The 12993-nt window shown below is 53.8% G+C and overlaps 1 protein-coding gene across 2 annotated transcripts; it reads right to left on the bottom strand.

Annotated features, from left to right (window-relative positions):
- Window positions 1-2515: 2515 nt before the first annotated feature.
- On the bottom strand, window positions 2516-12936 carry LOC141748888 (putative P2Y purinoceptor 10). Of its 2 annotated transcripts, XR_012589130.1 has the most exons (3): window positions 12735-12936; window positions 5394-9203; window positions 2516-3955 (listed from the first exon to the last, which is right to left on the bottom strand). XR_012589130.1 is itself a non-coding variant. In XM_074601579.1 (2 exons), the coding sequence occupies exon 2, from the start codon at window positions 9151-9153 to the stop codon at window positions 8038-8040; it is 1116 nt and encodes a 371-aa protein (XP_074457680.1). In that variant the 5' UTR covers window positions 9154-9203; window positions 12735-12936; the 3' UTR covers window positions 4913-8037. The 2 variants fall into 2 exon arrangements, 1 of the variants encoding a protein (XP_074457680.1); XM_074601579.1 differs by lacking the exon at window positions 2516-3955 and having other exon boundaries at window positions 4913-9203.
- Between the last annotated feature and the right edge of the window lie 57 nt (window positions 12937-12993).

The raw sequence follows: 12993 nt of genomic DNA, 5'->3' as shown, positions 1-12993 counted from the left end.
CTGCCATGGCACGGCAGTCGCCGTTTGCTGCCAGGCTGCTGTCACCCCCGCAGCTTCCCCGGTGCCATGGCGGGGGTCCTGGGGGGCTTGACCCCCCCCATCTGAAGCAGGGTGGGCTCCCATGGGCCAACGCCTGCTCGCAGGGCCCCCTTCTGCTGAGGGCACAGAGCTAACGAGGCTGATGAAGGCGGATGCTTCATCAGTTCTTTTCCTCTCCCTTCCCCATCTTTCTGGGAAAGGTTCCTTCACTCTCATCTGGATGTTTTTTACCCCTGCACCGCAGGTCCCGGCACCCAGCGCTTCGGGAGGGCTTCAGAAAGTCACACTGAAGCTAACGGTCGTCTGGTTTAGGCTTCCCCAAAAGCAGGAGGTTCTCCACCGTCAGTATTTTCTTATTCAGCGGGTTAATGCACCTTTTGCAGAGCAATCCAGGGCCAGAGCCAAGGGTGCCTCCCTTACCAACGAAGGTCACCCATCGCCGCATTCCTGAGCTCCTGCACACACACACACACACACACACCCCCCCACACCCCGGCTCTGCGCCCACTGGGTGCTGGGCAGGGGCCGGCTGTCGGCAGAGGGTGTTGCTGCCCGCGGCACAGGCTGCTCGCCCGCCTGCGCTCCCCGCTTCTACGACTTTAGCACTTCTGTAGTTATCCATCTGGGGGACTCTAGCTCAAGAAGTATGAATTTTTTTTTTTTTTTTAAGATCGAGAAGGGTTGATGATTCTTAATTCAATTGGTTGTTTTGAAAAAGTGACTTTTTTAACTGTTTCTGCTGCAATTCAACCTAAAATTACTTGCAGTTTTTTCATTTGCATTTATTCGTATTTCTTGCGTGTCTGCTCAGGAGAACGGGACTTATCTTGCAGCATGACTTGTGGAGGGGGTTGTAGCTCTGCAGAAGGGTCACGCAGGTGCCAGGTGGTGTCCCCACGGTGGTGTCCCCGCGGCGGTGTCCCCACCACACCTGCTCGCAGCAGGTACCGGGGCTCAGTGACGCCTCCTCCTTTAAAGCATTATTGATTTAGTTGTACACCAATTCCAGCTTCTAGCAGGGGTTTGCAGCTCTATATACTCCTTTTCATTGTGGTTCATAGGAAATTAATCTCTTGGGCACCTCGTGGGCTTTTATGGCCCCACAGCATCCCGGGTTTGTCATCCCTGTGGTGACACAGCTCCTCGCTGGGGCTTTGCAGCTTGTGCCTCCCGAAACACGCAGGCGCTCGCCTGTTTCAGCTGCTGATAATCCTGCTAGTTAAAGCTTCTAGCCATTTTTTTGAAGCCTGCCGATTACTTAATGGGCCTTAATTAATCTTGCGTGGGAGCTAGAGCTTTCAGCACTGGGGGATCTTTGCCGCAGAGTTGTCCCCTTGGGTGCGGGGATGGATTCATCTGCTGATGCTTCTGGACGAGAAGCAGTGGAGGTTTGGGGGTTATTGCTTAAACAGGGCTTGTTGCTGTGGCGGAGTCTCCTGGGAGATGTGCTGAGACCTCGGTGGAAGATGCCGGCTCAGTTCACATTAGTCCTGGAGCGTTTCCGTAATTGCAGCGGGATCTGGGACGCAAAGCTTTCCCTGAGCCTGCCAGCGCCTCCTGGCAGCTGCCTCTGCCGTGTGCCTTCGCGCTTCGCAAAGTGTTTTCATTGTAGTGATTTAAAGAAAAACCTTTTATTCTTCCCCCCCCCCCAACCCCAACACCACCACCCCCCAAATCATGTGAAGTGAAACCTGGCAGCCCCCCGGCTCTGCCCCTGCCCTGCCAGCCCTCCCTTGCGTGACCCTGGCACCCCCCACCTCCGCGAAGGGGACCGCGGGGGATGGTTTGGACACCACTGCCATAGACAGCAGAGTTGGGGCCTGTCCCAAGAATAAAGGCAGTACCAACCCCGCCGTGGCTGAACACCACCTGGGCTCTGAAGATGATCTCTTATTTTCTTTTCCTAATCAAGTGTGTGACGGATGCTCAATTTTGCACTTTCATTTCCACAGAAGCCAGCCTATTTATAAGAAAGCATAGCCCGTGCTTCAGGCAGCGAGTGTATTTACTGTACGGGCAGACGTTTTGTTTCAAAAGCACCTTTCAGAGCATAACCATATCCTGTTTTGCTGATGCCACGCTCCGCGTGCAGCTGGTGTGCGTTGCCGCCAGCATCCATCCCGCTTCCCGTCACTCCAGGAGCCCTTGCGTGCTACGGTTCAGCCCCTTCTCGGGGTGCGTGGGTGGGAACCCCAGGGTGCCTTCCCCGGCTCGCCTTTACCGGCAGCCCAACGCCAGCCTCCCAGCCCTGCTGTTCGCCGGTACAGGGCGCGCGGCGGCAGCGCTGCCCCGACCCTCCCCAAACCTGCCATAGTTGAGGCCACCAAAAATCAGGAGAACACGGCGCTGGGACCAAATCACAAAGCAATTATTTTATGGATAAAATTTTATCTTATATTTTTTAGCTTTTATTAATGATATGTTTTATCTCATACTTCCAATTTTTATAAAATAAAAATGTAAATTTTTGGTTTGTATAAGCTCCTGCTTCGTGACCGTGTAGGAGATCCTCAGACAGAAACAGCTATGGTACTTCTGGTCTGCACTGACAGTCCTTAACAGAAATAATTCCGGAAAATAGGTGGCGTGTCTGTCTTCTCTGCACATGGCTGGTGATGTTTTGCTCGGTGATGACCCAGGAGGAGCCTGGGGAAGGGCACGCACCGGGCAGGAGCGTGTTTGTGGAGGGGGAGCAGGTGCAGGACCCCGGCCCCGCTGTCCGTGGGTGCGCTGGGCTCCCACCCACATGGAATTGCCCAGGTTGGAAGGGACTTTTCAGATCATAAAGTCCAACCATCAACCTAACGCTGACAAAAACCCTCACTAAACTGTGTCCCTCAGCACCATGTCTACCTGGCTTTTAAATACCTCCAGGGATGATGATCCCACCACTTCCCTGGGCAGCCTGTTCCAATGCTTGACAACTCTTTTGGTGAAGAAGTTCTTCCTAATATCCATCCTGAACCTCCCCTGGCACAACTTGAGGCCGTTTCCTCTTGTCCTGTTGCCTGTTCCTTGGGAGAAGAGACCGATCCCCCCTGGCTACCCCCTTCTTTCAAGCAGTTGCAGAGAGCGAGAAGGTCTCTCGTCAGCCTCCTTTTCTCCAGGCTGAACACCCCCAGCTCCCTCAGCTGCTCCTCGTGGGACTTATTCTCCAAAGAACAAGGCTTGCTCGGAGCCAGGGGTGCAGCCATGCTGCTGTCACCGGGCCGGGGGCTAAAAAGTTCTGGATTTTCCTCCCCAGCCTCGGTGCCTGCCCTATCCACCAACAGCGGGGAAGTTTTCTTAAAAAAACCAAACTAAAAAAAGCCCTGTTAAGAGGAGCAAGACTGAGCGATCGGTGGGGCGATTCCTGCTGGAAAGGGCTTGCTGGCTGGGGCTTTGACTGTTTCTGGGAGGAGAGGTAACCCTTACGGTGGCCTGGCATTGACGTGGAGTTCCCAAAACCCTTTCCGTGTGCCATGAACAGGACTCGGCAGCACCGGAGGGGCTGATGGCCATCCCTGGGTCTCTAAAATGGTGCTGTCACGTTGAGCACCAGTGACTTGGGCTTCACAGGGTGTTGCTGGCCGAGCCCCTGAATCAAAAAATTGGCCTCGGGTCGGATGAAATCACGACTGTCTGGAAAATCGCTCCGTGGCTCGGCTTGGTTTACAGCAGCGAAATGTGCTTTCTCTGCGTTTGGGTTGGGCTCAGAAATGAAGTTGTCGGTGTGTTTGTTCCTCTGCCAGGTGCAGCCCTTTCCCCTCTCTTCGCCGCGAGGTGGGTGGATGGAGGAGCAGCTCGTTGCCAGCAGTGGTGGCCACCAGCGCCGCGCCAAAAATCATGAGTCGAAGTCTCGCTACCGGGTAGGTGGTGCGAGCTCTGCTGAGGCTGAGTGGTTTTCCAGAGGCAAAGTCGCTTTGCTGGGGCTGGACTGGAAGCATGCGGTCATGGAGGGAGGAAAAAGGTATTTTTAGCAAAGAGAAAAGCAATCTTCCCTCTTTCTTGTGGGGCCCTAGAAAGTGCTGTGCACAAGAGACGGCTTCTGGGATATTCCGAAGTACTGCATAATTTTAGGTATCTGTAAGGATAGTGTGTGTGTGTGCAGGGGTGTACGTGCATATGGATGGACCCACCACTGCTCCGCTCTGGCGAGACCCCGCCTGCAGTGCTGTGTCCAGCTCCGGAGTCTTCAGCACAAGAAGGACATGGAGCTGTTGGAGCGGGGCCAGAGGAGGCCACGGAGATGATCCAAGGGCTGGAGCCCCTCTGCTGTGAGGACAGGCTGAGAGAGCTGGGGGGGTTCAGCCTGGAGAAGAGAAGGCTCCGGGGAGACCTTCCAGCCCCTTCCAGTCCCTAAAGGGGCTCCAGGAAAGCTGGGGAGGGACTCTGGAGCAGGAGGTGGAGCAATAGGATGAGGGGGAATGGTTTTAAACTGAGAGAGGGTGGATTTAGATGAGACATGAGGAAGAAATTCTTTGCTGTGAGGGTGGTGAGCCCCTGGCCCAGGTTGCCCAGAGAAGCTGTGGCTGCCCCATCCCTGGAGGGGTTCAAGGCCAGGCTGGACGGGGCTTGGAGCAACCTGGGCTGGTGGGAGGTGTCCCTGCCCAGGGCAGGGGGGTGGAACTTCATGATCTTTAAGGTCCCTTCCAACCCAAACCATTCTATGATGCTATAACAGCAAATAAGCAGTTCTAGTCAAAGCCAGTTGTAAAGGATTAAGGCATCTAGAATAATTAATTGCATGTGAAAAGCCCAGGATACGCGGATACAATCGGTGCTGGTGGAGATCCGGCTGAGCTGCCCGCTTGGCTGCTCTCCTGCCGCCGCAGCCCCTCGCCCTTCCCAGGAGGATGCTCCCGGAGCCCACCCGCCCGCACCCGTTGCCACAGCCAAAATCCTCACCAGCGGCTTATCAGCCTGAGCTCTCGGGCTGGCTGAGGCCACCTGGGACACCCATCCCGGAGCATCGTGCCAGGGATTTGTCCGTACGAGGAGCTGAGGATGGCACATGGGACCGAGAGGGCCCGGGCTAAGGGATGTGCTCTCGGTGCTGTTGCTCACAAGAGCACGGCCAGGGTCAGTAATTACCTGGAAATTTCCTTTACCTGAAAATTAACGAGGCTAAAGCGCAGCACTAGGGTTATTACTGGCTGATTTTGCCACATGAATAAAAGGTTTAATGCCCACAGGTAATGGCTGTGAGAGAGAAATGCTGAAAAGCGCTTAATTCCCCCTGCCCTCTCCTTCCCCACACGTGAGCTCCCAGTCCCTTGCTCTCCCTTCTCTTCAACCTTGAGCTTTTCCCTTGTAGGAAGTTAGCTCACGCCTTGGCCTCGGCAAAGCAAATCCTCAACACAGCAGCTTTTTACCTGGATCTTCTTAGGGACGCTGTAGAGCCAGACGTCCCCCGGCCTGCTCGGACCTGCTGCCCCCCAGCTCTTGCATCCCTGCTCCGGGGACCAGCAGCGTCCCTGTCTGTCTGTCTGTCTCCCACCTCGATGCAGCATCCAGGTGGCAGAGCTCCCATTGACCCCAAATCCCCACGGTTTGGGTCACGGTGCCCAGCCAGGGAGCTTGCGGTAACGGAATTTGGTGGACTGCGATAAAACGGGAGGGCTGGCAGGCGTCTTGTGGCCTCTGAAGGGCAGAAAGCGCTGGTCTGCACTGGAAAAAGATATTTCCACAGGGTTTGGTTTGCATAAAACCCAGCAAAATCCTTGGTATCCAGCACATCTAACCTAGAAGGGGAATTTTCTGCTGTGTTTCCGATGCAACCTGCGGTGCGGCGGAGCCTGAGGGGCGGCAGGGGCAGCCCGAGTCAGGGTTGCTCTTGTGTTTCCAAGTGACAGATCAGTGAGAGCTTTTGGTTTGCTTTCTCTTTCCTGTTTTCCTTTTTGGAAGGGGAAAGCTGCGTTGTAGAAACTTCAGAAAAGCTGCGCAATCTGAAAACAAGCGGACAAAGTCCCGGCGGTGACTGGAACTGCTGGGAAACCTGGAGCTGGCGCTGCCAGTAAGGTTGGAGCCGTGACGGGGGCTTTGCGGTCGGTCAGCAGGACTTATAAATATCTAGCTGTGGTTACTGAGGGCTGCCTACATGTCCACCCCAGCTACTCAGGGTTGTGCTGTTCCCAAAAGACACTCACAGGTTAAAACCACGCTCCCAGTTAAGGTGCTGGTGGTGTCACTTGTCCTGTCCGTGGAGAAGTGACAGGAGCTGGGTCTTGCCGGCCACGGCATCGGTGAGGTTTTGCTTGAGTTTCCTGTTTTTCCTGCGCACGCCGCTGGGTTTGTGCCATCTGAAGCAGCTTTTTTCAGCCCCGAAAACTCTCCCCCCCACACACTCCCCAAGCAAATAAGGAACACATGTCCTTTTGTTATTCTTATTTTCTTTTTTTTTTTTTTTTTTTTTGTTGTGAGAGGAGATTTAGGACAGAGCGAGCTGCAGGGCAGCATGTTTTCTGCCTGGCTCAGTGTTTTCTGCCAGTCTCTGGCACGCTGTAAGTACCAAAGCAAATTCCTCCAGGTCGTCTTCATCTTCCCCTCGTCGTTCTACGACCAGCCTTGGCAACGCGAGGGTAAACCACCGCCTGCTTTTCCCAGAAACGCTGTGCGGGTTGGAAGCGTGCATCGAATCGTCGGCAAAGCTGTTTTCTATCAAACGCCTTCTGCCTACGTTTACTTGTATAATTCCCCGAGGGTTTTTTGGCATTGCAGTCACTGATGCCGTAGCCCGCAAGGAGGAAACCTTGTAGCCGCCGTGCGAGGGGCCGTGGTGGCCACGGGGCTTCTCTGAGCCCCAAACTGGGGTGCCCCCCCCCCTTTGCAGATTGTACCGTTGCCCTGAGAGCAGACGTGGTGCATAATGAGACCATTTACAAGCACTTAAAATAATACCCACGATGCTAAAATATGTGTTGAGATCATTTTATTTCCTCCCGAGTTTGAAGCCTTAAGGATGCACTCGGGCCAGTTTTGTAAACTTTTCTCAGTACCCAGAGAGGGCTGGGACCTTTTCCGGTTTTTAAAGCAAAACTGAGAGGCTTGGGTAACATCTTAATCTACGACCACAGGCTTTAGCAGAACGCCAAATAACACAATACTCCTAATAACAACACAAGACACAGCGATGCCAGCTGCTAGTCCTCCCTTCTGCGGCTCGCCCCGGCTCTCTGTGAGCAAACGTGCCCTGGGACGTGTCCTTCATCCTTCATCCTCTTCACTCGTGGCATATCCAGTTTTCCAAATATTCAGCCCCCCATACTCAGCTGAGCATCCCGTAGCTCCCGGGAGCCAGGCGCGCTCCCCTGCTCAGCTCCGCGTGCCTTTTTCGACAGCGTGATCTGACCCCAATTTGTTTGAAAACTCCCTTTAACACTGGTGTGGATATAGGTTAATACTCTTTGCTTGATATAGGTTGGTAAAGTTATTCTTGCAGTCCAGAATAGGCTAGATTAGGTCCAGATGATTGATTTTTCTTTTTTTTTTATTTTTTGCAATGGAAAGAGGTTCAGTTTACGTGGAGATAATTGACAGGCCTGATCTAGAGCCTCACGCAGGCACGGTGGATGCTGTAAGTCATCATGGGGTGCCGGTAGCTGCAGTTGGGGCTGAAAGTCCCGCCGTGCTACCTCCCCGAGCTGTGCCGAGGCTGACCTGCCTGCTTGCAGCACAGGATTCCGAAGGCTTTTCAAAAATGACAAGTATGTAGAAGCACTGAAACAATAGAAATGAGAGGGACCCGAACCTGGCTGCAGTTCAGCACAGGAGAAGAGCCGGCATCAGCGATGGCCGTTTTGGGTATTTTAACAATACAACGTTCTCCGTCATGGCAAGGCAAACAGTCCCCAACAGTGACAACACAACCAGCAACCCTTTTTTTTTCATTAAAATGTCCTTCTAGGTCAGATCCTGGCATCTGTTGCACACAAGGGTAATTCAAGACGTATTTGGAGACCTAACGCAATCTTCACTCAAGCTATGAGAAGCACCTACACAGACAGAAACGCTTATGTTTCAAGAGATGGACTCCAGCAGAAGCTCGTCGGGTGGCATCGGGGGGATTTCCATGCTGTTTATGCGGCCAAAGAACTTAGGAAGAGACCAAAACTTAAAGCGCGGAAGATTTCTCTTCTTCATGTGAATGTCGTGGCCAGTTTCGGTGATGGAGGGGGTGCTCCCACGGCGCATGAACCGAGCCCGCAGGGCGGCACAGCTGTGGCGCAGCAGCTGGTCCTGGAACTCGGAGGTCATGAAGTAGTAGAGGACCGGATCCAGGCAGCAGTTGAGGCTCGCCAGGCAGAGGGAGATGGGGTGGAAGCGGAGCGTGCTCCTGTGAACGGCACAGTCCTGGATGATGTTCTCTATCACCATCATGAAGAAAGGGAAGTTGATGTGGTAGGGGGTGAAGCAGATGAAGAAGACGGCCGCGCACATCAAGACCATGCGCAAAGCCTTCTGCTTCTCGCTGGTGTTTTGCAGCTGGCTTGGACACTCCCGCAGGGACTGCCACATCTTCCACGTGCAGCAGGCGATGATGCCAAAGGGGATGACAAATCCAAACAGCTCGGCCACCGTCACCATCGCAATGGAGGATCCCGGGCTCAGCTGTTTCACCCCCAGGTCTGAGAAGCATGTGTTTGTGCTCTTGGACAAGGCTGGGCTCCTCACTATGAGCAGGGGCAAGCACGCTGCCCCGACGACGAGCCAGACGGCAGCGCTGATGGCCGCGTCATACCGCCGCTTCCAGTCCTTGGCTTTGAAGGGGTGGAGGAGGAAGAGGTACCGCTGGATGCTGATGCAGGTGAGGAAGCAAATGCTGGCGTACATGTTGAGATACTTCAGGTAGAAGCACACCTGGCAAAGGAAATTTCCAAATGGCCAGGAGTGGTTTATGTAGTAATACATCCGTAAGGGCAGCGAGAGGACATGAGCCAGGTCGGCCACGGCCAAGTTGATCATGAAGATGACGGCTTTGCTCTTCTTGCTGATGAAGCGGCACAAGACCCACAGGGCAGCGCTGTTTGCCAGGAGGCCGGGGATGAATATGAGGGTGTAGGTGGTTGCGTACAGGGTAGACTGGAAGGACATCTGGGGATCGGTACAGTTGCCGGAGGACACGTTGCTCTCCATCTCGGCTGAGTCTCTTCGCTCATGGGGTGATTGAGGTGGGTGGAGGGTTTCTGTTGAGAGTAAAAACAGAAGCTGTAAAGCCCAAAACTTCCCAGTATTTCCCCACTTGGAGTAAATGTGCTCCAGTACAGAAGAGTAAGGTGTGTGCGGGTGTGTGTACAGCGTGTGCGTGCAGGTGTATGGGCAAGATGGGGGGGGGTGGGTGGGAAGGGTGTAGAACCAGACCCCGCTTGTAGGCAGTGACCCTGGGTGTCTTCCACGCAGCTTCTTTCAGGTGTGCTCTGCGGGATTTTGGCCCCTGCCACCCCCAAAGGTGATGCCACAATTACAGTGACATTGCAGTTGAGTCCAGTAGCATTAATCTCTTTATTGCTAATGCCAGAGAGCTTCTTCAGCTCCCCGGGGTTCTTCAAGACCACTTTTATTGCCTACGGTTTTCTGTCGAACCCCTCATCAAATTGGTGTTCTCTGATATACAAGCGATTTTGGTGGGACTGTGAATAAATAGGGACTTTAAATGTCTCTAGACACAACCCTTTTGGATCCGTGCAGGGGTCTGATGTGAATCAGCAGCGAGGGCAATAATTAGCATCAGCAAACGAGGTGCTGGCAGGCAGCCGACCGGAGCAGAGGCCAGTGGGAGAGGTGCAGACAGATCTATCAGAGCTCTGGCTCCAGACTTAAGGCTGGATTTATAAGCTAATAGCTGGCCGAACACATGCCGGTTGCTCTGCTGGTCCTGCTAACTCAATTCCGGCACCCGTGGCACATTGTGTAGGCATCGTGTTGTAGCAACAGAAATTATCCTCCAGCAACAGCTCAGGACATGAAGGAAGATAAATACATCTGCCTTTTAGTTAGAGCAGAAATTCTTTTCATCCATTTACCCATTTCGCCTCATCCAGCCGGCGCTTGAGGGTATTAGTGGGTCACGGGGAGTTCACAGGTACTCCTGCAGCTCTCCGGAGAGGTGATGGATTTTGCCATTGGTGAGCGGACCTGCAGGGAAGCGGTCTGCGCTTTTGGGAAGAAGCGATTTGGCAGCAGCAGGTCACAAACCGAGGGCCTTGTAGCTTTGCCTACAACAAAACAGTGTAATTTTGCCCTTGGAAACGGAGCCCGTAGCTGCCTGCAAGGTTCGTGCAGCCTGCCGCCTTCCCAGTCAGGAGACCAGAACCTGATCTGCCACCACCTCGTGTCATTGCCACCGAGCCCCTTGACAGCGGCGTTTAATTAAGAAGCAGCCAGTGATGCTGTCTTCTGCGAGGACGGGTTTCTAAAAGCTAATCGTTTGTGGTGGGGACCAGGCTTCTGTGCAGAGCCTGGCACTGCTTCGAGGCGCGGGATGAAGGCTCCTCTACCCTGCTCCTCCTCACCTAGGCAGCTCTTCATGTTGTGGTTGTCACCTTTTTGGTTTCAGGAGGAATGTTATCTATTTATACATACGGATACATAGAGAAAAAACATAGCCAGCAGCCTCCAATGCAAGAAGGGTGGGTGCGTTTGCCCACGTTTCCGTGCGCGTGCCGCGCTGACGCCCTGCGTTCTGCGCTGAGCCCTTGCCAGCTGCCTTCTCCCGTCTGCTGGTTTCTCCCGGGTTCGGCTGCAAAGGAGCAAGGCTGCTGTGAGACCCGGGCTGCAGGGCTGGCGCGCCTTTTGGCTGCTGGTTTCGGTGGGAGGTTTCTGATTTCCCCACCAAGACAGGGGAGCAGGGACGTCTGTCACGAGAGGACAGCGGGGAAACAAACCCCTTTGGTCCCCGCAGAACCCCAACGTGCTCCTCACCCGCCTGAAAACCCACGAGGGGCTTGGGCTCGGTGCCGGTCGTGCTCTTGGCTGGTGCCCTTTGCGCCGAGTCTGCTTAACCTTGGAAAAGTGGCGGTAGGATGCCGTGTCTTTACATCCCTGCGGAAGGTAGGGAAGGAAAACTGCCAGGGAGCATGGGGAGTGCAGCTCTTCCCAGCTGTTGCCATGCTCTTCCAGTGACAGAGATGACACTTGGTGGTCTGGGCCTGTGAAAAGGGTTATAGAGCACCGGGTGTCCCTGTCCTACCACCTCCTCCCTGTCACACGTCTCAGCCCAAATCCTAAACTTTGTCCCTGCAGATGTGACTGGGAGGAGCCTCCTTGCTGGGTTTTTTTTCCATTTTTTCCCTGGGAGTGCCTGTTTCTCCTTGGGGGAGCTGGGTGTCACTCCTGGTACCTAAAACTCTCAGTTTTTAGGTGTCGGCACTTGTCAGGGCACCTGGCAAGAAAACAGCAGGGAGCTCCCTGCCAAGCTGCTGCCGGCTCGGGGTTAGGCCACTGCTTGTTTGTTATGATGCTTCCTGAAAGGGAGGATTTTTTTATTTGTTATTGTTTTGCGGTTTTCGCCTTCCCTCCCGCCTGCCCGGCCCCAGGCCCCTCCAGGTCCCCTGGTGTTTTGCGGCCGGTGATGCCTGTGCCGGGGCAGAAATGCTCCCGTGGGCTTTGGCAGGGGTTTTGTTCAGTGATTTTTATAAAGCTTGTACAAAATACTCCCTGCCATTCCTTGTTTGTTTTCCTGTTTCATCCACGCATGGATTTATACACGGGCGGGAGCAAGGCGGGGGGGGGGCTTTTTTTTTTTTTTAAGTGGTAAAGCTGAGTTTTGTCCAGCCGCGTGCTGAAATTAGAGGGGAAGACGGGCATCGCTGCCAGAGCTGTAAGACCGCTGGTTGTGGATGTAGCACTGCAATTCATTAAACATCAAGTAACTTTGCAATTAATCAGGAGGCAAAGGCGGCTATTTGAACGCCCGTGCTTCTTTTTCTGTGTATGTTAGCAGTATCTGATCCTGGAGGCGTGTGTGGCTGTCATTGTTGGAAATCGCCCGGCTACTCTGAATCACGCTGCGCCCCACCCAGCCCCACGTCGCTGCGGTATTGCAGTTACTGCTCCCAGCCTCGCTGGCAAACTCGCCCTCATCTTTTCCGTGGGCTGGTTGGATAAACCAGGCTAAAGCCGCGCTTGCCATGGGCTGGGGAGAGCCCCCGGCTTCGGGACCCCCGGAGCTGGCGGGGACCGGGGCAGAGCTGCCTCCCTTCAACCCTGCTCCAGCCCGGGATGCTGGAGGGAAAAGCAGCCTAAAAAGCAACCAACCAAACAAAAAAAATAATCCACTTTTGGCTTGAAAGTAAGTCCGGATTTGAAGTAGTGGAGGCTTTCTGGCGCTTGTGTTTTAAGCAATAATTTTGTTTATTTAATCTAGGCACTAATAGGAAATGCGTAAACAGAGCTGGTCAGTTAGGGCAGCTTCTGTCAGTAACAAAAAAAAAAAAAAAAAAAGAGCTATTTTGGGTAAAACAGGCTTTCCCCCCGTACTGCCGCACACAGCAGCCTGCTCGGATGCCCTGAGCTCTGCTCACCCGCCCCTCGGAGCCCAGCGAGACAGAAATACATGGGCACAGTCAGAAGCCGCTGAGGATGTTGTACCAGCTTCTGCCCGATAAGATCTCTTGAAGGAGGAGGAAAGAAAAAAAAAAACCAAAAACAAAACGTTGCTCAAAACTGCGATAACTTCAATCTACTGAAGAGAAACACGCAGCAGAAATCAAGCTTACCTTCCTGTGACTCCCATCCTTCGCCGGGGTGACATCCATGCTAGGCAGCAGGAGGAGCGAGCTTTCTGCTTTTATTTCCTACCGATTTTCGCAGCGATCCCAGCCCCAGCGACTCCTCGTTAAACTTCCACATGTTTGCGGAGCGCTGGAATCCTGCCGGCATCTGCAACCCAGTACAGTGGCTGCAGAACAGGAAATCCTGTATTTTATTTCTCTTCACCACACAAAACGTGTACAGCTAACGATGTTAAGACAACTG

The sequence above is a fragment of the Larus michahellis genome, chromosome 9 (assembly GCF_964199755.1).
Source record: "Larus michahellis chromosome 9, bLarMic1.1, whole genome shotgun sequence".
NCBI classification, from domain to species: Eukaryota; Metazoa; Chordata; class Aves; order Charadriiformes; family Laridae; genus Larus; species Larus michahellis.
Note: the sequence above shows the minus strand (reverse complement) of the source record. Positions and strands in the feature narration are given on the sequence as shown.

Excerpts from the sequence above, each read along its gene's own strand:
- LOC141748888 (XM_074601579.1), bottom strand. The coding sequence starts at position 9,153 with ATGGAGAGCAACGTGTCCTCCGGCAACTGTACCGATCCCCAGATGTCC.